Source organism: Callorhinus ursinus, unplaced genomic scaffold (assembly GCF_003265705.2).
Source record: "Callorhinus ursinus isolate GAN/ISIS: 27379988/994484 unplaced genomic scaffold, GSC_fseal_2.0 scaffold54, whole genome shotgun sequence".
In the NCBI taxonomy this organism is placed as follows: domain Eukaryota; kingdom Metazoa; phylum Chordata; class Mammalia; order Carnivora; family Otariidae; genus Callorhinus; species Callorhinus ursinus.
The window spans coordinates 671303-697023 of record NW_027397116.1 but is presented as its reverse complement, the minus strand read 5'-3'; the positions used below and the strand labels follow the sequence as shown (position 1 = coordinate 697023).

The following is a 25721-nucleotide window of genomic DNA, read 5'->3' as shown; positions in this document are numbered from 1 at the left end:
CCTGAAACAAATAATACATTATATGTTAATAGAAAAAATTAAAAAAAAAGAAAAGAAAAAGAATGGGGCTGATGCTGCTGCATATGGTACATGATACCTGGGGGATACAGGGAGATGGAGAGTAAGACTGCCCTCTAAGGGCAAAACCACAAAGTCCCATCATCGTGGACCAAGTCACAGGGACAGCATAAGCCCCAGGACAGCAGATCGTGAAGTGGAACCCACCCGAAAGATGATGTCAGTTGGAAGTGTGCGTGCATGGGGCTTGTGGGGAGGTGCAGGGATGGTCAGCCAGAAAACTACAGAAGTCAGTGATGAAGTCAAACCCTGGCAGAGTCTGTCAAACCGACCCCAGGACAGCATGGGACCAACAAGGCCCCTACGAACATCCAAGGGACCCAATTATCGTGGAGCCAGAGACCAGGAAACATTCTTGCCACATGGTTAGTGGACTTACTCCATTACTCCATTTCATGCTCACCGAACCACCTCTAACCGTCTCCCTTCCCACGTCACCTGTCTTGGAGAGAGAAAACATGCTTTTCAGGTTTGTCAGGCTCATGTGAGTTATCTGGCCTGGGAAACTGTTCCATGTCTCAAAGTGAATAAAGGAATGAGCCTCTTCTGAGCTCTGTCGGTGTGAGTCTTGGACTCTGGAATGCTGATTGCTCAGCACCTGGCCGGGGAGCAGCGGAGTGAGGACACTTGAGTGGCTGATTTCCCGAGGGGACTGGGTGCCATGAAAGCTGACCCCGTGTCCCCGAGCCCTTCCCAGGAGGTCTGATGCAGGGATGCATGCAATGGGCATGGAGGCATCTTGTAATCTGGAAAGTGCCCCCACATCACAACCCCTACTTCATCAGACAGGACATAAGGGCCCTAAGCCACACGAAGGGCTGTCACGCGAAGGGCTGAGTCAAGTTACCCGACACAGGGTGACCAAAGCCAGGCTGGGACTCAGGCTGCCTGAGTCATGAGCTGGGGTTGCGCTGGCCTGTTTTTTTTCTGAGGGTAACTCTCACTTTTAAATTCACACTGTCATCATCCGTGATTTATTTAACTGGCTTCAGGAACTCTCCTGCTCAGGGACTTTTAAGGGGATGATATTCCACAGACTGCCCCACGGTTAACCACTGTGTGCTAGCACATGCAGTGGGGGAGGGGCAGAAGAGACACCCTCCCCCTTCACGCCCTGGAGCAAGAACAAGATGGGGACTCTGGTCCCGCTGTAGAGGCTTATAAAGTCAAAAACATTTAAGAAGTGATTACAAATTCCCTACTGCTTGTGAATTTTACCAACGGTATCATCATATTCTATTTTTTTTCCTGTATAATTTCAACCTCATAGCCATAACACTTTCTAGAACCACCCCTGAAGATATTTAGGGAGCATAAGAGAACAAGTTTTGCTTTAGTACATGGGAGACCTCGGGACGCCTGGGTGGCTCAGTCGTTAAGCGTCTGCCTTCGGCTCAGGTCATGATCCCAGGGTCCTGGGATCGAGCCCCACGTCGGGCTCCCTGCTCCGCAGGAAGCCTGCTTCTCCCTCTCCCACTCCCCCTGCTTGTGTTCCCTCTCTCGCCGTGTCTCTGTCAAATAAATAAATAAAATCTTTAAAAAAAAAAATACATGGAAGACCTCTGTAAATGTCCATTTGTTCAGAGAAAAAAAATGGGCTACCTGAGGAAGCAGTGAAACCCCCACCACTGCGTAGTGCCCAATCATACACTGGCTAATGTTTTTGTGAGGAGGACACAGAGCAGATTTAAATCCTTGGATTGGCAAGACGACTACCCTTCAACATCTCTCTCAACCACCTGGTTCTCCAAGTTTATGTCACCTATGACTATGTACTTGTCTTTACCTTCCTTAACCCCCACACTCAAGGTCTGCGTTGATACCCATCTGAATTAACAGCATCTTAGGTTCAGAACCAAAAGCAACTTGAGAGGTCTATCTAATGTTAGTCTGTGCGGGTGCTACCACCAATACGTATGAAACAAAGCTATCATAAATAAAAAAGGTATCAGCAGAGTCAAGAAACAGAGAAACAAAACGACTCCTCCCATATCCTCAATCCTCCAAAGCCCCTTTCCATTTCTTTCTGGAAACACACACTCTCCCCTCTGCCAATATGCACACCTAGCTCTTCCCAGGGGTTAACATCATTCCTCCCACAACACATACAAGTAACACAAAAACAGCCACGCGTTTAAGCAACGTACGCTCACTCTCTTGTGTCACCCCAGGTCAGAGGAATGCCCCACAAGTGGCTCAGTCCCTCCCCACCTCCCCCCAACCTTGACCACAGCCCAGGCTTCCTGCACACAGAAGAGCAGGGGCAGATGGGTCTTGAGGGACTATTCCAAGAGACAGGCTGAAGCAGCATCTACAGGACACACGGTGGGGTTGGGTGGGACTGAGGGTCGTTCCTGCGACAGAAGGGCACAGCTGCTAAGAAAGCCTCCTCATCCACCCTCCTGCCAAACCCTCTTGCTCATCATCACTTTGAATTTAAAGTATTTCCTAAGCTCAAGACTCAAAGGTCCAGGTAACAAAATGCAAGGATGGCAGGAGATAGAGCCCTGTTGCCCATGGGACGCCAGGATGAGGAGCCATGGGGCTGACGAGGCCACTAGCCTCTACACCTCATCTGTCTGCCCCAACTGTGGCCTCCCGACACTGTTGCTGCTCCGGGCGCACCACTCCCCAGACAAGGAAGGATTCTGTCCAGGGAGCAGCCTAGCAGGACAAGGCATCCCATGCCTACTTCCCTGCCCCCCTCCTCACCAGCTTCTGGGTCAGAGCCCCTTACCTTCTTCTTCTTCTTCAGAATCACTTTCACTCCATCCACTGAAACCATAATGCTCACCTTCTTCTTCTTGATGTTCTTGGCTTTAAACTCATACTGCAGGGGGAGGAGAGAAAGAAGCACAGTCCAGTTAGATCAGCGCACCTACATGGCCCTGGCTAGCTCATGGCCTGGTAAGAGGGCCACAGACAGGTTCTCGCGGGATGTAAAGGCAGGTGGGTGTCTCGGGGTCAGCGCCCAGCCATCAGGGACGACTGTGGAATGGGGTAATCCATCCTAACGAGATGAAGACCGAGCCCGCCTTCAAAACCTCATCAGAAACCCAGAACCTTCCCTCAAAAATTCATTCTGATGTTTAACGACCTCCACTAACAGGTTTTTCCTGTGTCTGTGCAAATGCTGTGGAAACTCAATTCCATCTTCACTGAAGATTAAGAAGAGCTGGTACCAGTCTTCAAATCAGGGTGGTTGTTTTTTTGTTTTTTTTTTTTTTACATATTAAAAAATTATGAATTCTAAGTTATTCTCCGTAAGTTCAAGTCCCAAATTCCTTTATCTGTAGGTCAGTTTCCAAGTTTACCCACAGCCCTATTAGCCTGAAATAGTCTAGAGAATATTCTAGAAAGGATTTAATGATAGTTACAAGGGAGGGCACTGCCTCACAACCCCTCTTGCTGATTCAACCACAGCCCTACCTACTGGTGGGAAATGGCCTCATCCTCATCCCCAGACTTTTTTCCATTCCATTTGCTCATTTCTAGCCATTTCTTATGCCTGTGCAGACATCTGTAATGGCTGGTGTAATTCTACATTTTCCTCACTGAACTTCATTCTGAGCCCTTGTCCAATTTATTAAAGTCATTTTCATCTGGTCCCCATCTTGGGAGCAGCACCTCGCAAATTTCCCTGCCAAGCTAATGAAACATCTGGGCTACAGGTTAAACAATGATTATGCAAGACCCAGAGCCAAGATCTCTACTCCAACCCGCAGCTCCTCTTCTCTGGGACTTTTTATACCCAACATTCTCTCCCACCACACCACCAGCCAAGCGGCTCCTCACCTGCACATCTAGTACCTAACTATTTCTAACTAGTGTGTAGATAGAAATGAACCCAATCCATCCTAACAAGATGAAAATATAACCTGCTTTGACAATGTCACCAGAAATCCAGAACCTTCTATCGGCCAATGCTCTGATTTTAAGGATTCGACTCACAGCTTCCAAACCCGTCTGCATTCTCTCCCTTCCCCTGAAATCTGAGCCGATCTTACCCTGCTGTACCGTCTGTGCTGATGCCCCCTGGCTGGCTGCCTCCTAGAGACAAGGGCACAACCCAACTGAAGCAAGATATTTTTCTTTATATTGTCAGGGCAGATTCTGGCCTACAGCTGATGTGAGTTTCCAGTGACAGCAACATACATACATTACTGCCCACTCTGGTGGTCACTCTTCCTACCCTGTCAACAGCTGTCTTTTTTACCAAGGGGAGCTTGAAAGAAAAGCAAACCAGAGCAGCAGACATGCAGGAGAAAGAAAACATCAAGTTCAGACTTTGCTTCGGAGCAAGTGTGTCTGACAGCATGGGAGAAGCGTGCTGGACCGGAGTGTGGCTCAGGACCGGACCTCAGCCGTGCATCAGACCCCTCTCTAGGGCGGTGGCTGTCAGCTGGTGAAGGCTACGGCGTGTCTGGCGTACGCTTCAGGACCTGGCTGTGATCCGCAGCAGGTCATCGGACTGTGCCTACTACTCAGGTACAGTGCTCAACAAATAGAACTACCTCGGGTGGGAGAGCCAGTAGAGGAATCCACAGGTCAGCCCACTTTGGCTCCATGCCCACCGGGACAGGTGAACCGGCTACATCTGACCACACCTGCGTTTACCTCTGCTCACTGGGGCTTTCGGTCAACACAACCCCCGCGGTGCCTCCCGTGGCCACAAGTCACTAAAATCAGGGCTGTTCCTGCCAGCCAAAGGTGTGCAGAGTGGTGCATGTCAAAGAACTTGGGTGGGAGGTAAGAGCCTACGCGTCCCAGAAATGCCAGATATGGACGAAACCAGCCCTATACCGGTCAGTCCTCCGTGACTTATCTTTGGTTCCTTCCAGAAGTTCAGTGACAAGCCCCATGTACTTCCTCCTTCTGCTTTTCCAGCAATAACATTAAGTATTAGGTGTCCACGTCTAGAAGGCACGATGTCCCTCCCCCAGCCCGTTTTAGAGAGCACACTGCCTGCTAAACCGTCTTAGAGGTCCTCTATTTCCAGAAGAATCTGGTAGCTGATCACGTCTTTCTTGTTGGTCCACCTTCCTATTGGTTGCACGGTCTCTGGGACATTTTTAAGAATCAGGATCCCCCCCAACCCCCAGGCAAGGCTGGCAAGAGGCACCCGGCCAGCACCTGGCCTGCGTATCTGAAACATTATTTCTAGAGTTCGTGTCTTGACAAGCCATGGCTTTTAATATCCCAGTCTTAAGAAGTGAAGATGCAACTCAACATCCTCTTTGGAACTGGAACACTGCCTCTCATCCGATCTCTGTGCACAGCCTCCCAGATGGCTCTTCCAGGCTCTGTGGGCACAGGGCCCAACCCGTAAAAGCATGACCAAATGGCTGCCCCAGAACCTCGGTGGCGGTGACAATGCAGGTGTCCCTCCTGACAACAGCTGGTGGAATGCTCCAGAGTGCTTCCACACAAAGAGGGGCAAGACAGGCATGAAACAGGCCCCGTTATGGCTGCCAGTACCGCCCAAGGGCCATTTAGAAGAGCTCGTGGGCTGGATGCGTTCGGCCCCCCTTCCCCCTGCCCGGTGCGCAGGTGTCTCTGGCCCTTTCCAGCCCAAGAGGAAGTACTCCAATTGCAGGTCCGTTGGAAACTACAGAAATCAAAGGAAATCGAGTATCTGAACGTGGGTAAATATTATCCTGAAACCGTTGATTTATATGCCAGCTGCGCGTGACTCGGACAACCAGGTTATTGTGCTCACTGGGGGAGACAAGATGGATCTGGAGGCAGGAGAGATCCTGGGAAGTGACCAGGAGAACAGAGGGCAGGGGCTCACAGGGACGAGCCCTCCTTTTTCCCAGGCTGTGCTGCTCTGTGGGGGGCAGGCAGGCTCAGGAGGAAGCATCTGTGTCCCGCAGGATAGACATCGAGTCTGCTCAGGCTTTGCCAGTGGGCGAGGAACAAACAGGCCCGTCGGAGCCACCAGCCTCCCACCTCCCGCAGAGCCCAGGCCAGCTCTGGAGGCCACGCCAACAAGCCCGGCTCTCCCCCTCTGCACGGCCAGGCTGACCTGATGTGTTTGCTTTGCCAGCCGGGGCCCCACCACAAGGCCAGATTAAGCCCTCCAGGAGCTGACCTTTTAGGGAATGGAACAATGCGTGTCCTGGACCACGAGCCGCTGACGAGAAAGACCGCGGTAACGTGCCAGCAACCTGGAAACAGAGCCTGGGGACCCTGTGTTGGAACGCCGTGCGTGCCAACCAGCGGGGCCGGCGAAGGGGGTGCTGGGGAGGGGGAGGCGCTCGGGGGCAACGGGAGCCAGGAGGAAACCTCAGCAAGCCACAGGAGATAACACCAGCTGGAAGGCTGAGGGCGCCTGAGAACAGAGCATACCCTGAGTCCCTGGCGCTGCCCTGTCCCCCAGCCACGCCCCACCCCCCAGCTCCTGGAACCGCCTCCTGACCCCGTGTGTCTCCGTCCCCCACACTGGGCGTCTGCAAAGGGGCAGCAGGGGTCTGCACCAACTGAGTGTATTTAATGAAGGGACAAGCCCCGCCTGGGCTTGAGGCTGTACCACAGACACAGAAGTAACAGGACTTTCTCAGGAGTCAGGAAGGGTCGGGGCTATACCCCCACCACCACCCCACACACAACAGTCTACTTCCATGACAATGTCGAGCTCCCCGAAGAACCCCTGGATTTTGTACAGGGTCCCTGGTTCCTCAGTCACCTTGTCTACTAACAATTTGGGGATGTGCTGTCTCACCCGCAACATCCAAAGCTGGCCCCGCACACTCACTGGGATATTCATTTGCCCCACTTCTCCCCACTGCCTCCCCCCTCCCCGTGCCTACAGTTATGACGCCCAGACACGACTTCAGCAGGAGAGGAGATTCAGTTTGCAAAAGCGGATAGGGATGCTCTTGCCGGGCGAGTCCTCGGCTTACATTCGGCTGTGTTCACTGTCCTAGAACGGGCCTGCCCTGCTTCCTGGGAGTGATGGCAGGGAACTGAACGGCAAGCTCTGGTCGTGCCATCGGGCATTTTAATCACGTTCTGCCGGTAGTCTCGGTTTCACGAGTGCGAACCCATCTCTACAACCAAACCGTAAGCATCTCAACCGAAGGCGCGGTCTTACCTACGGAGGTAGTAAGAACCTGAGGATGCCCATGGCCAAAGCGGCATCCCTGACAAGAGCCAAAAGGTGGAGGCAACCCAAGTGCCTAAGAGTAGCCAACTGCAGAGAGACAGAAAGAAGGACAGTGGCTGTCAGGGCCTGGGGGAAGGGAAGGGAGGGGTAGGGAGGAGGAGTTCGTGTTTCACGGGTATGGGCAGGGTTTCCGTTCTGGAAGCCAAGAAGGTTGGCAAAGGGATCGTGGTGATGGCTGCAGGGCAATGTGAATGCCATATGCAAACGCCATAGAGCCATTTTTAAAGAACAGTGGAAGCGTTAAATGTTATGTATACCTTACCACAATAAAAAGATGAAAATCTGTAAACACAGTACAAAAATACATCCCTCATCATGGCGGGTCCACGTTAGCTCTGCTTGCCCGTTTCTGTCCCTCTCCCATGCTCTCCCATGTGCACGTGAAACATGCCACCCTCTTCCATTCTTCCGGTTGCATTTCCTGTCCCTGGGATGCACTCCCCCCACCATCTACTCGGTGAGCTCCTGTTTCTCCTGGAATTATCCCGGGAGCCGTCTGCACAGCGAAGCCTCACAGGTCCGCTTCCTGCTTCCTCCCATGGGGCTGGGCCATCAGCGTGGATATGACAGCCATCCGCAAGCCTCTACAATCATTCGCCACCAACTGGTTGTTTACTTCCCCACTAGGCCAGGCCCACCCCTTCGAGAACAAGAAATACAACCTATCTGTACCCAAGAAAATAGCACCAGGACACAAGAGGGTGATAAATGAGCGTCAAATAAATTCATGCAGTTGACAGTAGTTATTCACAGACCCTGAAGGAAACATGACACTGTCCACAGGGGTAAAATAAATATTCCAGAAGTTAATTAATGAACGACAACTGAAGTTATTAAAACCTAGATTCCATCCTATGGGCATAAGGACTTTGAGAAGATCTGACTTCCTGAATTCTTCCTCATTCCATAGCACACTGCTAAGCATCTTAATTTTTGCTTGATCCATACCTCATTTAATAAAATAATTCAGCCTCCATTATTGGTCGAGGCTGTTCCCAATCATCTGATGGCACCATCGGAGGTAAGGCATGGGGGAATGATCCTGCAGAGGAACCTCTGTTCTCTGGGCTGCCCCGCCTCCCTAAGTTCTGGCTCCTATGCCTACAGAGCCAAAATCTGAGGGACAGGGTGCTCAGGAACCACGGCAGTCCTTGACCCTGCTGGGTAGCTCAGTGACTCGCATTGTTCATTCATATGAAGCTACAGAAATGTGAGCAAGACACAACATCACTTGGCATCAGGGAAATACAGGTCAAAACGACAATGAGATACCACCTCACAACAGTCAGAATGGCTAAAATTAACGACAGACGTTGGTGAAGATACAGAGAAAGAGGAACCCTCTTACACTGTTGGTGGGAATGCAAGCTGGTGCAGCCACTCTGGAAAACAGCATGGAGGTTCCGCAAGATGTTAAAAATAGAGCTACCCTACAGCCCAGCAACTGCGCTACTAGGTATCTACCCCAAAGATACAAATGTAGTGATCCAAAGGGGCACCTGCACCCCAATGTTTATAGCAGCAATGTCCACAATAGCCAAACTATGGAAAGAGCCTAGATGTCCATCAACAGATGAATGGATAAAGAAGATGTGGTGTATTTATATATATACAATGGAATACTACTCAGACATCAAAAACATTGAAATCTTGCCATTCGCAACGACGTGCATGGAACCAGAGGGGATTATGCTGAGCGAAATAAGTCAATCAGAGAAAGACAATTATCATATGATCTCACTCATAAGTGGAATTTAAGAAACAAAACAGGATCATAATGAAAGGGAGGGAAAAATAAAACAAGAAATCAGAGAGGGAGACAAACCTTAGGAGACTCTTAATCATAGGAAACAAACTGAGGGTTGCTGGGGGAGGGTGGTGGGGGGATGGGGTAACTGGGTGATGGGCATTAAGGAGGGCACATGATGTAATGAGCACTGGGTATTAAATAAGACTGATGAAACACTGAACTCTACATCTGAAACTAATAATTCACTATGTTAATTAACTGAATTTAAATTTTAAAAAGTGTACAAATCATAAAGAAAAAAATGTGAGCAAGATAAAGACCACAGTTGGTACTAAATCCAAATTCTGGAATATCTATGAAGTTTCATGTGAACACTAGGTGGAGACATTTAGTTCCTAGCTATCAACCTCAAGTCCAGCATAACTCATTTTAGCAACAGACCTATAAGTGAAAGTTGGGTGTAAATAAAATCTCTATAAGCTGCAAAATACTTAAAAGGAACCAGAGGAGCTTTTTTTTTTAAAGAAAGGAATATTCATTGCCATTGTATCATAAATGTAGAGTTTAAGTATTTACCCAGCTCTGTAGAACAGGAGATCAAAAACTCAAGTTTTAAATTCCACTTGGCATACCTGATTTTTTAAAAAAGCAAAATTCCAGATCCAGCCCTCAGAGATGTTCATTCAGCAGATCTGGGGTTGGGCCAGAAGTTGGCATTTTGGGGGGGATACTGGCGGCAATATAGATCAAACTGTTGAGAAACACGCTCTAGGTCCCAGAAGCGTATTGTAAGAACTCGGTCATATTTTCATTGGCATCTAGAATCGCCTTAGACGAAATCAGTGTGTCTTGTTCATACAGGTACTATACTTTAAAAGTATGGATACTACTCTTAATAATTAAAATACAGATTCTTATAAAGGCACCACTGCTCTTTGCTGTCATCCATTTCCTAAATCAAAGGCAGCTAAAATTACAACTATTATGTAGGGAGAGAATTCTGCTGTGTGGCTCCTACATTGCATTTTATGCATTTTTGTAGCTCCGAAATATTTCACTAACAAAATTTTAGGGGAATGCTTGTGCTTGAAATATTCGGGACCACAACCACTGACCAAACATCGCATCTTAGGAACGAAGAAGGCCACTGCCCAGAGATGGCCGCCAGAAAAGTTCCTCAGGTTCATGAGCAGAAAACCTGAGTCTGGAAGCCACATCTTCTGAACCCTGCCCTGTCCTCTTGGCGTTGCCCAACATCTGTTCTTTTCACAGGCTCTAGCAAATGAAGTGATTCCTCCATTCCACCATGCATTCAACATACGTGTAATGAGTTCTCTGGTATGCAGGCAACCCATCTTACAACAGAAAGAAAAGGAGGAAGAATTAGAAATTGACTTCACAGAATCTGGAACATTCTCAGGCTGCTCAGTGGGAAGCCTGCAATGCCTCCCCCCCCCCCCCCCACCACCACCCAATTCTTTCCCACACCACTCGCACTGGCTGCTCTCATTTCCTGTTGCTTCCTACCCTGTTCCACACCCAGGGACACAGGTCAGCAACCCGGGAAGAGTGCAGAATGCCAACGAGGTCACGAACACACGGCAAAGGGGATCTCTGAACATAGGCGGGCTTTGGGGCAGGAGATACCCAAGTTCCTGCCGTTTGGAACATCGAGGAAGGGGCGAGAGGTCGATCCCGACACAGGCGTTCCGGGAGAGGGAGGCATCTGCAGCATCGGGAGACCGGCAAGCTGGCTGCGGGTGAAGCCTACAGGCACCCGGACGGCAGACAGCAGCAGAGCCTCGAGTGCGGGCCATCTGGGGGCTGCGTGCGTACTCAGAGGAGCCTGTGAGTGCGGCTGGTCCCGGGGAGAGAGGAGGAGACAGGCCCTGGGCCACAGCCATCACGGTTTCCGGCCGGGAGCATGTAGACAGGTCACGGGGGGCTGGACAACAACCCAAATGATTAAGGGGTGATTCATGGAGCAGGATAGGTACCAGCACTGAGTAAGCCAGTGCTTTCAGGTTGCTTTCCCCTCTGCCGGCTCTAACAGCCCGTTAAAAATACCTGTTAGAATCTTTGTAGCACAGACCAAGGCAGAGGTGGGTGAAGAGCCACAAATAAAGCAGCAGCCCTGACTATGACCACTAGGACCCATTCTGTCTTCCCCTGCAGTATCCAACCCAGACGCTCCTCTAGAAGACTGTGGCTCAGAATCAGGAATACAGGAACATTAAAGCAGCCCTTCAGAGGAAGAAAGAAAAATGCTTCAACAGTGTAACTTGTACACACACACACACACACACACACACACACACACACACACACACACACGCAACCAGCAGTAGAAGTCCCCTAGTATTTAGGAGAGCCGTGAATCGAGGATTTAGGGTTTTCTTCCTCAGACCAAAATGGGGTATGAGACAATAATGAATCCTTCTCTCTCTCTAAGGATAGTATCTTTAAAAGAAGGCCATCAATCCATGCGTTGTGACCACCCCGGGCAACCTCATTATGCGCCACGTGCATCCCACACCCACCTTGCAAAGTTAAATGAAACCTTTCACGTCAAGGGTTCTGAGGTCCCCTGAAGAAGGCACGCTTGTACTCTCAGCTCTGTGACCTGGGGCAGAACACTTAACCTCTCTGGGAACCATCCTTCCCTGCTGTGAAATGAGGGTACTGGGCTGGATTACGTCTGAGACCCTTCCCAGTTCTCAGTGTGACTCCATGCAATCCAGCCTTCAGAGCCCTTGCAGCAAGCGTAGGGGGATGGACCCACGCCCAACCCAGAAGCAAGGGAAGACGATGGAAGGGAGAAAGCATGCCACGGACAGGGGAGGGTTCGCAACTGGAGAACAAATTATAGGGTTTTGCACAGAAAGCTGGGGTGGGGGGGTTGTTACATTCTTTAGGGTTTTGACAAAAGTGAAAAGCAGAGGGGGCAGAGGCTGAACCTCATCCTGGCACCAGCACTGAAGGTTCCAAAAGGCCAAGAGTAGAAATGGGAGCCCCAAGAAAGACCAGGAGCATAGATCTAGCACTGGGCTGTAAGAATGAAGACAATGTGCAGATAAAATTCCTGTAGAGACTGAGAAGCAGGATAAATAAGTGGTCTCTCAATCCCCAGCTTTCAACAAGGACAGTGCAGGTGAGCACACAGGATGCTGCAGATGGAGAAGCCTACCTCGTACCAGAGAGCCAGGCAGAACCAGGGCACAGGAGCTAGAAGGGAATTTGGAGGTCATGTAGCCATTCATGGGGCTCCCCCCTTCCTCGCCTCTCCGAAGTCTTTCTTCCAGGACTCTCCCTCCTAAGCTTGGACCCATCAGCACAGTGCAGAGGCGAGGAGAGATTTGAGAAAACTGTTTGCGCTCGCCCATGAGGGTCAGGCGTTCTCAGGTTGATGGGGGGAAACAGTGGGCAGAACAGGTGACTGCGATGAATGTTCGGGGTATAATGAAAGACAGGAAGAAAAGGGTCACTCTTGGGAGACCTGAAGACACTACTTGAGACGGAGAATTGGGAGGGTACTTGGAGTAATGGTGTTGTCTCCGTCAAGTGATCATTCAGTCTTTGAGAGGATAGCGGCAGCTGTGTTTTGAAAAGCAGTTTCGCACAATGAATCTGAAATCTACTCTCAGAAGCTTCCACTTACGATTCTCTAAAGTGGTGCTTCTCAAACCTTAAGGTCCATGTGACTCACCCGGGGATCTTACTAAGTCACAGGCTGGGGAAGCGGGGGTGGGGCATGGATGCATTTCTAACAAGGTTCCAGGTGGTGCTGACGCTCCCGGTCCACGGACCACACTTTGTGAGTAGCAAGGCTCTAGAACCAGAGTGCATACATCCAAAAGGTATTTGGAAACCTTAACTGTCTGAACTAATGATCTCTAAAGGTTTTTTTTTTTTTAATGCTAATATTCTATGATTCCTACCAATTGTAATGTCAATATCCTGATTACATAAAAACTGAGACAGAGTGTTCCTCATAAACAGCCACCTTTGATGGCCAAAAATCAAACTCTAATATGATAAAAATGATTACAAAAAACAGTACCCAGAGCACAAGTTCCCAGAAGGGAGGGCAATCTGAAGAGTTATTGACTTGTTTCCAAGCATAATAATTTCCTACTGTCAGCAGGTGGCAATATTTCCTCCAGGTCCAAGGGATTGCCAAGTGCAGCAAAGGTTCTCCACCTTGGCTGTGCAACAGGACCACTTGGGATGCTCACAGAATACTAGTATCTGGATCCCACCGCCAGAAATTCTGATTTCATTGGCTTGGTGTGCAGCCTGGACACTGTGATTTTCAAAAGCTCCCTAGGTGATTCTAAGGTACTAGAGTAAGATGTAGCTGACCCAGAGGAACCAAGAGGCAAAGAGGGGTAAGAGTAAATGCTGGCCATCCCATCATCAGACACATCACATAATCTCCACCCCATTTCATCGTCCCTTCCAGCCCATTACCAACAGGTTACAGGTTGTTATACAGAATTCCTAGGCATGACACCAAAAACATCCAGCAAAGAAAACATTTTGATAAATTGGACTTCATCAAAATTTTTGAAAAAACTTTTGTTCTGTGGAAGCCAGTTTGAAGTGAATAAAAAGACAAGCTACGGACCAGGAGATGTATTCGCAAGTTACACATCTGGCAAAAGACACATGCAGAATATCTAAGGAACGCTCAAAACTCATTAAAAAAAATTCCAAGTAAAACCTGGGCGAGAGACAAACAGAACTTCATCAGAGGACATAGGAAGGCAAAGAAGCACATGAAAAGAAGCCAACGAGGTTTGGAGGTTGGGTCAGAGTTGCTGTTGTGACAGGAGGAACCATAACCGTAGTGACTCTTGCTTAGGAAAGGAGGGTACAAAATTATTTTTGTCCATTGGAACTTTTGAAGTCTACATCTTGAGTGTCAGGGTCTAGTGAGATGTGTCCAGACCTCATCACAGCTCCCTAAAACAACAGCATAGTCCCCCAAGGCAGGAATAATGTTTTCCCATGATAAGATGCTCAACATCATTAGCCACTAGGGAAATGCAAATGAGACCACAATGAGATCCCGCTCCGTAGTAATTAGAATAGCTAAAGTAAAAAGAAAAGAAAAGAAAAGAAAATGCTACCACCACCAAGCACTAGCGAGGATGGAACACAACGGGGCCTCTTGTACGCCGCTCTTGGAAAATGTCAAATAACACACCCATTCTGGAACACTGCTGTGCAGTTTCTCGTAAAGTTAAACATACACTTAACCATATGGCCAGCAATACCTCAGCTAGGTATTTACCCTCGAGAAATAAAAACTTAGGTTTCCACAAAAACTTGTACATGAAACACTAGCAGCTCTATTTATAATCACCAAAATTAGAAACAACCCAAATATCCTTCCAACAGGTAAATAAACTGTGGTACATCTATTAATGGAATACCACTCAAAAGTCATAAGGAAAATATATAGTTCAAGTGTGATGTGTATCGTTGTTACTAAAAAAAAAAAAAAAAAAAAAAAAATCACAGGTGGGAATGCAAACTGGCCAGCCACTCTGGAAAACAATATGGAGGTTCCTCAAAGAGTTAAAAATAGAGCTGCCCTACGACTCAGCAATTGCACTACTAGGCACGTACCCAAAGAATACAAAAATATTAATCCAAAGGATACATGCACCCCTGATACTTACAGTAGCAGCATCTACAGTAGCCAAATCATGGAAACAGCCCAAGTGTCCATCGTCTGATGAATGGATAAAGAAAATGTGGTACATATATACAATGGAGTATTACACACAGCCATCAAAAAGAATGAAATCTTGCCATGTGCAATGACATGGATGGAGCTAAAGGGTAGCATGCTAACTGAAATAAATCAGTGAGAGAGACAAATACCACATGATTTCACTCATTTGTGGAATTCAAGAAACAAAGCAAATGAGCAAAGGAGAAAAAAAAAAGAGACACAAACCAAGAAACAGGCTCTTAACTCTAGAGAATACACTGCTGGTCACCAGAGGGGAGGTGGGTGGGGGATGGGGAGACCGGGTGATGGGGATTAAGGAGGGCTCTTGTGATGAGCCCCAGGTGAGGCACGGGCGTGCTGGAGCACTCTATGGTGCACCTAAGACTACACTGTGTTTACTACCTGGAATTTAAAAACAACATATGAAAATGAACTACTGATTCCCACAAAATCTGGAAGCACCTCAAAGACATTACGCTTTTGCAATGTCCATAATAGCCAAACTATGGAAAGAGCCTAGATGTCCAACAACAGATGAATGGATAAAGATGGGGGGGGCGGGGTGTGTGTGTCTGTGTGTGTGTGTGTGTGTGTCTGTGTGTGTACATATACAATGGAATATTATGCAGCCATCAAAAATTTGAAATCTTGCCATTTGCAACGACATGGATGGAACTAGATGGTATTATGCTGAGCGAAATAAGTCAATCAGAGAAAGATAAGTATCATGTGATCTCTCTGATATGAGGAATTTGAGAAACAAGACCAAGGATCATCAGGGAAGGGAGGGGAAAATGAAACAAGACAAACCAGAGAGGGAGACAAACCATAAGAGACTCAATCTCAGGAAACAAACTGAGGGTTGCTGGAGTGGTGGGGGGTGGGAGGGATGGGGTGGCTGGGTGATGGACATTGGGGAGGGTACGTGCTATGGTGAGCGCTGTGAATTGTATAAGACTGATGAATCACAGATCTGTACCTCTGAAACAAATAATACATTATATGTTAATTAAAAAAAAGACATTATGCTTTGAATGAAAAAGCCAGTCTCAAAGGTTATATCATGTACGAATCCAGTTATAGGACAGTCTCAAAAAAGGTAAAACTCGTGACGGAGAACAAATGGGTAGTTGCCAGGGGTTAGGGCTGGGGAGAGGGTATGGCCATGAAGGGACAGCACCATGAAGAGGAGGGGGTGACGGAGACAGTTCTGCACCCTGACTGTGGTCATGGCGACAAGAGTCTATAGGCTAAAATTCATAAAACTATACCATAAAATCTATTTTACCCTGTCAACTTTAAAAAATTAATGAAACTTAAAATTTTTGAAAATAGTTCAAATTTTAAATTTAAATTTTAAGTTAATTTAAAAAATAAAATGAAAACCAAAATGCTGGATGAAACATCAGGATGGGGGGATGCCTCCGACAAACTCCTCTTCAGGAGGCCCCCACACACACCTCTCTACAAGCCCTGGCGCTCAGGGCCAAACTCCAACACTCCAACTGCACCCCACCACAATCCAAATCTTCTTGAAACACTATATATAATAGGTTCTGACCAACAACTTTATGTAAAAACGCACTGCCTAAACAAGAAACTCAAAACCCAATATTCAACATTTTCTGCCAACTGACCTGAAGCGGCCAATTTCCCTTCTACCAAACTACTCCTTGACACATGTGACGTCTAAGCTTGATTCTTCAGAGCCCTGGGCTTGGGAGAGAGCCTCAAAGACCCCTCCTCAGGGCTGAGAAACCACACAGGCAGAAATGTGTAGCCCCGCCCCCCAACCTGCAGCCTACAGCTCTCATGTTTAATATGTTGGGATTCCACATAATATTCTGTTTGACAAATGAGTTCTTAACTTGTTAAAGATTTTATTTATTATAGAGCGAGTGAGAGCACATTAGCCAGGGGGGGGGGGGGGGGGGGGGGGGGAGGCAGAGGGAGAAAAACAGACTTCCCACTGAGCAGGGAGCCCGATGAGGGGCTCCATCCCAGAACCTTGGGATCATGACACCTCAAATTTTTCTTTTAAAAAGTTACGACCTCGGGGCACCTGGGTGGCTTAATCAGTTAAGCATCTGTCTTCAGTTCAGGTCATGATCTTGGGGTCCTGGGATCGAGCCCCACATCGGGCTCCCTGCTCAGCGAGGAGTCTGCTTCTCTCTCCCCCTTTGCCCCTCCCTCCCGCTCACACGCTCTCTCAAATTAAAAAAAATAAAAATTTGAAAGTCATTGACCTACATGAAGTACTAGGTTGCAACCGTTTAAATGCACTGTGGTTTATTCACTGTCTATTCTGAAGATACCTGGGATTTTGCGGGGGGGGGGGGTCTGCACCGTTACTTACGTAATTACTACGTTAAAACTCCCTCAGTCCCTTTAACAATCCAAAGTATTCTCCTAAGTTCTCCTTCAAAGAGCACTTCCTAAACACCCGCCCTGACTCCTGTAAGCTGAAGGAATTTCTTCCATACTGCTATGGCAATTAGCACTCAGGGGACTGGTTTTATAACAATGCTATATATGAAATGCATCTAACACTCTTCACTCGGAATATGTCCTTTCTCATCTTCTCAACCAGACTAAGTTCTTTGAAGGCAGGTGCTATGTAAGTTCAGCTTTATATCCAATGTAGCATCTATTATAGGATTTTCAGCCAAAGAGAAGGACTTGACCTGACAACGTAGGAAGCGCACTCTGGCCGCAGCACTGAGAGGCTGGGGAGGAAGCAAGGAACGCTCCAAGGAGACCGACTGTCCCACACTGCCCACACCTACAGGCAGAGACCGACTGTCCCACACTGCCCACACCTACAGGCAGACAGATCCCACGCAGGAGGGATACTGCCAGGGGGACAGGCTCTTGGCTAGCCGCCATTTAATTCTGGGGAAAGACAGTCTTCTCAATACAGCCAAATTCTCCCTCCATTTATTTTTCCTTTTTAAATATTTGGTTATTCTAATGGCCATCGAAAGGAGAGTCGCAGCACCACCGAATCCGAGAACGTAGGTTCACGCCCCTCAGACTCCGAGCCCGACACTCTGAAAAGTTCCTTGAGTTCAGGAAACACACACAGACTCTGCCTGTTTGACCTATTTCTCTGTTCCTGAGAGCTTAACAACTTTTAGGAAATCAGGCTAATGACGGGACCACAGGTAAACTGCACACTTTCCTACTTTTTCAAAGGAAAATTGAAAAAGGAGAAAGAACAGTACGTACGGATGGAGCCCCTGAGAACATTATCTCGGTCACCTTGTTCATAGCACTGTGAGTCCAAATCAAAGGCTCTCCCATGACCAAGTTCCCAAACAATATGTCATCTTCGCAACAATTCATTGGTTTGGAATAATTGTGCCCAAAAAGAGAACGATTTTTCTCCAGGCTAAAATGAGCTGAGTTCCTTTTATTTCTTCCCATCCCTCTTCTGACCAGGATGATACTCAGTTATAACCAATTACATGCAGACCACCGCTCAAAAATGAACACTGATTTTTTTTTTTCAGACTTGGATGTGTTTATCCATTCCAGTTCCCAAAATATCAGTCATGATCTCTTTCTTAAAATGTTTCAAATTATTCTCAAAAAGGTGTACAACAGGTCCCTCATTTCACATCTCTGTATATTTCCACTCCCCCTCCAGCCACTGCAAAGAGAAAAGGAAACCCAATTTTAAAACAGGGACATTATATTTGATACTGAATAATTAAGATAACCAAGGGTCTGGTAAAGGGGTATTTTACCATGAGAAACTGGCTGCAAGATGACTGGCTGTTCCCGAATTCAACGGGCTTAAATGACAGAGCAGGAGTCCTCCCTGGGTGACAGACAGTGGCCCCCTCTAAGGGGGAGGGGGCAGCCTTATGAGCGGCTGCATTTGGACTCGGACTTGATCCCAGAGGTGCCCTGGTTCTCCTGGGTCTGCCTGGGGTACTCAATGGGTCCTTTCAATGCGGAAACTTAAATCAATTTGGAAATTTTTCTTGTGTTGCTTCTTTGACAATTTCCAATTTATTGTCTCTGCTTCAGAACTCATCAGATGTTGACCTTCCTGGAGTAGGAAGGTCAAATCCAGGAATCAGTCTTTTCTATCTGTTCTAACTTTTGGCTGCTTTTTTCCCTGAAATTTTTCAACCTTTCTACTTTTAGTTTGTCATTTTTAATTTTGGAGCGTTCTCTGATTATTTCTTTTTCATAGCATCCTGTTCTTATTTTAGGACACACTGTCTTAATTTTCTAGGGGTTTGTTGGGGTTGTTTTTTCAGGTTCCTTTCTCATCTCTGCTCTGTTTTCCTCAGCTTCCTCCTTCCCTTTATTTTGGTCTCTATTATATTGGACAGTTTCCTCAAATGTCTCATGATTTGGGGCAGCCTGCCCCTATTTCAGAAGGAGGAAGTCAAAAGCTGACTGGAAGTGCTCTGTGCGGGGGTGGGGCTGGTCGCCAGGAAGGCCTCACTGACCAAGGAGCTTCGATGAGGACTGATGAGGACGCAGAGTGACCTTCTAGTTGCAGAAACCAAGTGTCAAGGCCTAAAGATCTTTTCTCTGGGACCATTCAGTTTCTCCAGAGAAAAAGCTTACCATCAATATTCCAGGTACAGGACAGGGAGCTCTAGAGTTCCACCAGTTAAATAAGAAGACTTCTACTTACAAACTTTTTTTAATTTTTATTTTTTGAGAGAGAGCACGTGCATGCACGTGATCAAGGGGGAGAGGAAGAGAGAATCTCAAGCAGACTCCCTGCTAAGCTCAGAGCCTGACAGGGGGGTGGGGGGCGCTCTCGATCTCAGGACCCTGAGATCATGACCTGAGCCAAAAATCGAGTCAGACGCTCCACCCCCTGAGCTACCCAGGCACCCCGACTTATGAACTTTGTAAAACTGTGGTACCTTACCCTGCTTTTGCAACAACTGGTACCTCTATGTCTTGAGTCTGTGCAGAGTTTTCCCACATCAGTCAACTGACCTGTCACCTGAAGTTGCCTCTGTTCGATTAAAGCCATCAACACATCCACAAATTCCATCTTTTAAGAAGTCATTGAAATCTTTTTGTTGACTCTTTCCTCTCCTGTTCTTTGTCTTAACGGTTATTTCAGTGAGGCTTCAGAAGAGAGGGGAGGTGAATACATACAGCTAATCCACCAGGTTTCATGACCATTCCCTAAGTGTGAGAAAATTCTATAGGATTCTCTGAACCAATTTTAGTGGTGTTAAAACTAACAGAAGCAGCCTCTTTTCTCTTGAAATATTAGTCTGGAAGCACCATTATATTAACAGCACAGATAGAAGCTCTTTGACCCATCTGCTAGTTTTTCCACTTACTGCAGGCTTACCACACATAGTTCTCTTTATTTGGCTGTGTCAAAAATCCCTGTCATTACTCACTGTGTGTCATTATGATCTGTCTGTATTTGTCTGATCCCTGCCACAAGAGGCGGACAAGAACCAGACGGACCACCCCCACCACACTGTGCTACAGGAGAAAGCAGCTCTCATGCACAGGACCCGGTATCCTAATGTAATGACATCATCCCCTTCAGAAACTATAAGAAGGGTTTGAGTCTTCCACGTGCCTTCCTAAGAAGCCACATCACCACCAACTTGACTACGGAAGAACCGTCGTGACATTGTGGCCTAACATTCCATGGCCCACTGCTGAAATGGGTGTCCTCAAGGAAGAAAGGGACAAAAGATCAGAATCTGGTGAAATGTGTCAACAATTAATACATTCCTCTATCAGGACTAGTTAGAAACCCAGCACTCAACAGAAGGCAATGCAGAATTATTCCAGAATATGAAGACACACAGCCCTCCGGTCGAGGAGTTCAACAACAAAAGGAACCATGTTTGAGACTCAGGAGTGAGGAAAGGCCAAAAACCAGAAGACAAAGAGATTAAAACGTCATCTTCCTATAGCCATGTGAGAAGCGCTAGTAAAGGTCAATTACCATCAGGTGTCAGTATCAGCAGAAAGACTGGAAGGGAATTTAAAGGGGAGTAATTTTCTTAGCAGGCAATTCATGGTTATGGTACCTCCCTGGGAAGCACCAGAACTCGTCTGGCATTTCCGTACCCATCCCGCCGTCTTGCTGACATTCTATTACTGGCGTTTCTCTTTCACGGTGAACTCTTTACTTGTTTGATATTTTGCTTCCTGAATAAAAGTGGAGAAGTGGTTGGACTCAAGACCTAGTTTAGCAATAAAAGCGACAAGGCCTACAAGCTGGGCTGGCTATCGACCAGAAGAACGAGCCGGGAACCGAGAGGGAGGTTTCTCTAATATTTGCACAACTGTATACACAGTGGTGCCAGGCCCTGGATCAGGACAACTGCAGTAGAAAAGGGCTTACGGAGGGAGGGCTGGATTCTGGACGGGACAATTCCGAGGGGCCTTGGAGAAATACAAGAGGAGAGGTCAAGTAGGCAGTGGGGAAAAGAGGTCTCAGCCCGAAATATAAATTCTGGCTTGCCTGTGTATAGCTGTGAACATAAGGAGATTACCCAAGGGGAAAGGAAAGAGTGAAATAACTCCAGTCTTTACGGACTAGAGTAGGAGGGTCCACTTCTCTACGAAACCGTAGGAAAACGCCATTTTGTAGACCAAAATGGTGGACTACCAGCAATTTCTACGTGGTCCAATCCAATAGAAAGAATGGCCAGAGAGGGTAAAATCAGGAGAGGATGATGTATTGTGTAAACCAAAAAATTGAAGAGACGATGGTCAGTGGCAACGATGTTCCTGAGAAATTTGGGAGGATGACTGAAAACATCCAACACGCTTGGAGAGAGTGAGTGCTAGTTCCTTCAACAAGACTTACTCCGGCAGAAAGACTGGGGCTGGAAGTCAGCTCAAGATGAGAGCGTGCTGAGAACTTCGGGGTATGGGCAGCAAGTGAGCCATTCTTCTCAAGATCAAACAAGATAATATATCTAAAGAGATTAGAAGGGTGCCTGGCTCATTTAAAGGACCTGATAAATGGGTTAAGTGATTAAGTGTTGTTTTTTTAATGCGACTAGTAAGATTACTGGTCGCTCCAAGCCTCCCACGGCACTTTAAATAAAGCTTTGTACTTAGCTGGTACTCAATAAATATTTTGGATGTGATCACTGTTAAGCAGGAACAAAGGGATGCTAAATCATTCTATTCTACATAATTTGCAATTAAAAGTAGCTATAAATTCTTGGTGAACCAGATGCCCTACTTTCCCTTCGTAAAAATATAAGCTAATCTAAATAGGATTCTGTATTCTTCATTCCTTCATTCTACGAATTAACAAAATCTTCTATTAGAATATCACTAGATTACTACCATGATGAAACTACTCCCCTACACACACACACACACACACATACACAGAGGAAATGTAACCTAAAAGGGATACTATACTGGTTATATTTTGTGACACAATTCACTGTTGTGAGATTTAATGATACCACTGAGCGCCTCCAGCATCTGAAAACAAAGCTGATCCTGGAATCAGGAGCTGCTCTTTGCTGTGGTCAATGAAAGAACGAGAGCTTCTGGAATATTCCAGAAAATACACCAGCCACAGGTTGGTATTCCTTGGGTTTATATTCATAGAAATCAGTGCTTCTCCTATCCACAGGTACAATTTTGCAGCTTGAAAGACCCCAAATCTAGCCACCATGCAGAGTGAAAGGTAAAGAGAACCTCAGGAAACCAAAGCAGGTGTGGGCTCCTACAGGGGTCTTTATATACTTCCCTCTAGGGCAACCCCAGGGTGATTTACACTTTCTGCAGTACCTGGAATGGTCTTTGCCCAGCTACAGCTTTCTCTATTAGGCAGGCCTCCTCTTCCACACAACTTCTCTCTGCCAAACACACATTCATTCTATAAGGCCCAACTATTCTGGGTCCCCCCAAATAAGAGTTGCCCCTTCCTCTGAATTCCTAGCACTCTTTGTCCATAATTCAATTTCAGCATCTAATACATCAGGTTGCAGTTCTGTGTTTAGTGGTCTTTCCCCAGCTCTATTTCGAACGGGACAATGTGCCCAACAAAGCTGAGATCTGGGACACACTTGTCTTCATTCTGAACACCTGACACATAACTGATAACAAATGGTTGTTGGATGGATGGTATTTTTCTAACCTGATTTAATGCATCAAATTAGAAGGGAAACAAGCCAGGGGTGGTAGCTTTTTTTTTCTTCTCCTGTGGCTGCTGGAACAAATTATCACAAATTTAGCAGTTTAAAAATGCCACAAATTGGGGCACCTGGGTGGCTCAGTCGTTAAGTGTCTGCCTTCGGCTCAGGTCATGATCCCAGGGTCCTGGGATCGAGCCCCACATCCGGCTCCCCGCTCTGCAGGAAGCCTGCTTCTCCCTCTCCCACAACCCCTGCTTGTGTTCCCTCTCTCACTGCGTCTCTGTCAAATAAATAAATAAAATCTTAAAAAGAAAAAATAAATAAAATAAAAATGCCACAAATTTAATGTCTTACAATTCTGGATACCAGAAATCTAAAATGAGTTTTTAGAGCTGCATTCCTTCTGGCAAAATCAGGTTTCTCCACTTTTTCGGCTTCTGGAGGCTGCCTGCATTCCTTGGCTGGTGGCCTCTTCCTCATAAGCCAGTACTTTGAAACCTCTGACCCTCCTGCCCCTCTCTCATAAGGACCCCTCTGATGATCGTGGGCCCACCTGACAATGCAGGAGAAGCTCCCCTCTGGAGATCCCTAACTAATCCCATCTGCAAAATTCCTTTTGCTGTATGAGGTGGCACCTGGACAGGGGATGTCTGAGGGGCTGTTATTCACCGGAGCATAGTAGCACACAGCCAGCTGCAAAAAGCAGGCGCCAGCAACCTAAAACCAAGGGACAAAACAGAAAAAGGTGGAAAGTCAAGAAAAACTCCACAAAAAATGGGAGCAACCTCTGTCTTCTAAAGCAGGAATAAATTAGCACGGCACCACCTCGAGGATCTCTTGACCGGGGCAGGGGCGGGGGCGGGGGCCTTTTTTGTCTCGGGATCCAATACTACCAACAATTCAAAAATAATGACTTTGAGTCATGAAAAAAAAAAGTTCATTTCATTCTGTAAAGTTTGTTTTAAGAAAAAGCATGAGGGATCATGAAATTATTTCATTTAAATGATCATTAATATTTTGAAAGGTAAAACTCAGAGGGGGAAGCTTGAGTTCCCTGAAAATTTTACTTATACGGAAAATCTTATTCTCTGATGCCAAATGGGATTTATGTTACGGACCTTACGTTTGGGTCCCTCCAAAATCCCTGTGTTGAAATCTCACCTGTTCTCGGGATGGTATCAGCATGTGAGGCTTTGGGGAGATGATTAGGACATAAGGGTGGTATCCTCAAGAACAGAATCAGTGCCCTTATTTTTTTAAAAAAGACCCCAGAGAGTGCCCCCGCCCTCCCTGCCGGGAAAGTAAACAATGAGAAAATGGCTCTTTGCAACCTGGGCAAGGGCTTTCGTCAAACCTGGCCACGTAGCGCCCTGATCGTAGACTCCCGGCACCCACAACTGTGGGAAGGAGATTTCTGATGGCATTACAGCAGCCCAAATGGACTTAGACAATGGTTACCAGGGACCTGTATTTCTGTCCAGCATAACTGAACTTACATAACCAAATAAGTGCTAACTCTCCAAGCGGTCGCCCTGGGAACACAGTAAATTTTAATAAATAATTCCTGCCTGAAACTTTGAGGAAATCTCCCTTTAAGAAGTTACTTTAGAACCAATATACAAACCAGGGCGCCTGGATGGCTCAGTCGGTTAAGCATCTGCCTTCGGCTCAGGTCATGATCCCAGGGTCCTGGGATCGAGCCCCGCATCAGGCTCCCCGCTCGGCGGGGAGTCTGCTTCTCCCTCTCCCTCTGCCGCTTCCCCTCCTTGTGCTCTCTCTCTCTCTCTCTCTCTCTCAAATAAGTAAATAAAATCTTAAAAAAAAAGAACCAATATATAAACCACATCATTATCAACCTCATCATTTTGCTACCTCACTTTTTAACTGGAATTAGCAATAAAGTGAGTTATCAAGATAGGCGACCATGAGACTTGCCTCCACATGACTTCTGGACATTAAAAAAATCAAATATCATATATCCCGATAATAGTCAAAAGAATGAGCCACAAGATCTGGATACAGCTCTAAAATACGAAAGCCAAAATAAATAAGTAAATAAAAGTGGGGGTTATCACTAAATTAAGAGTTTAACCTTTCCAGACCACCTCTTTGAACAGGACCACACTCTTTGGATGTGTAAGTTATGGTATGGCTAGCTGCTTAATAGGACTCTGGCTCTGATCAATTAGTCACAACTTGCCTCTATTACTCACCACCTGTCACACTGAAAGAACACTTAAATGCATGCAAGTGAACCTGTATGTCTACTCTATATTAATGCCTATATATCATATGCATTACAACCTCCTATTTGTATTAATGCTGACATTGCAAGTCTTTTGTATCTGGATACCAAACCCTGGAGACATATATTTTTCCCCGCTTTCCTTCCCTGGACGGTGGGGACTTGATTTCACAGGTTTCAAGTTCCCACCCTACAGACCTGGGAATCTAGATGATCTACAGTCCAACTGTGAAGGATTTATTTCACAATCAAATACACATGGCTTCACAAACACACACTCACTCCATATGGGCTGTCCAGAATGGCTACACAAATGTACTTTCCTCCCAGCAATATATTTTTCAAGTTGCTGACAACAGAGCCCCATTAGCAACTTCATAGGTAAAGCTGGGCTCTATCACTGGCCTTGATATATGGCACTCTTGGTGGTCACTCGGCCCCATTCATACTCATGACATCATTGTTTCCATAGAAACAACATCACTACATTTTCAAAGGGGGGGAAAACTACACGGGATTCTGAAAGACGACAAAACCCAAACAATGCAATTGGAATATGCGAGCTATTAGCTAGCATGCTTTTTAAAGGGTGTCTTAATTTCTCTGAGCACACACACACA

At 46.7% G+C, this 25721-nt stretch overlaps 1 protein-coding gene across 16 annotated transcripts in view; it reads right to left on the bottom strand.

The window, feature by feature from the left end:
* The window catches only part of LOC112839198 (carboxyl-terminal PDZ ligand of neuronal nitric oxide synthase protein), a 279718-nt gene that overhangs the window by 81767 nt on the left and 172230 nt on the right, over positions 1-25721 (bottom strand). For all 16 annotated transcript variants that reach the window (XM_073884019.1, XM_073884022.1, XM_073884024.1 and 13 more), the window contains one exon: positions 2816-2908. In XM_073884019.1, the coding sequence (XP_073740120.1) occupies positions 2816-2908 (93 nt within the window). The remainder of the gene's footprint in view (positions 1-2815; positions 2909-25721) is intronic.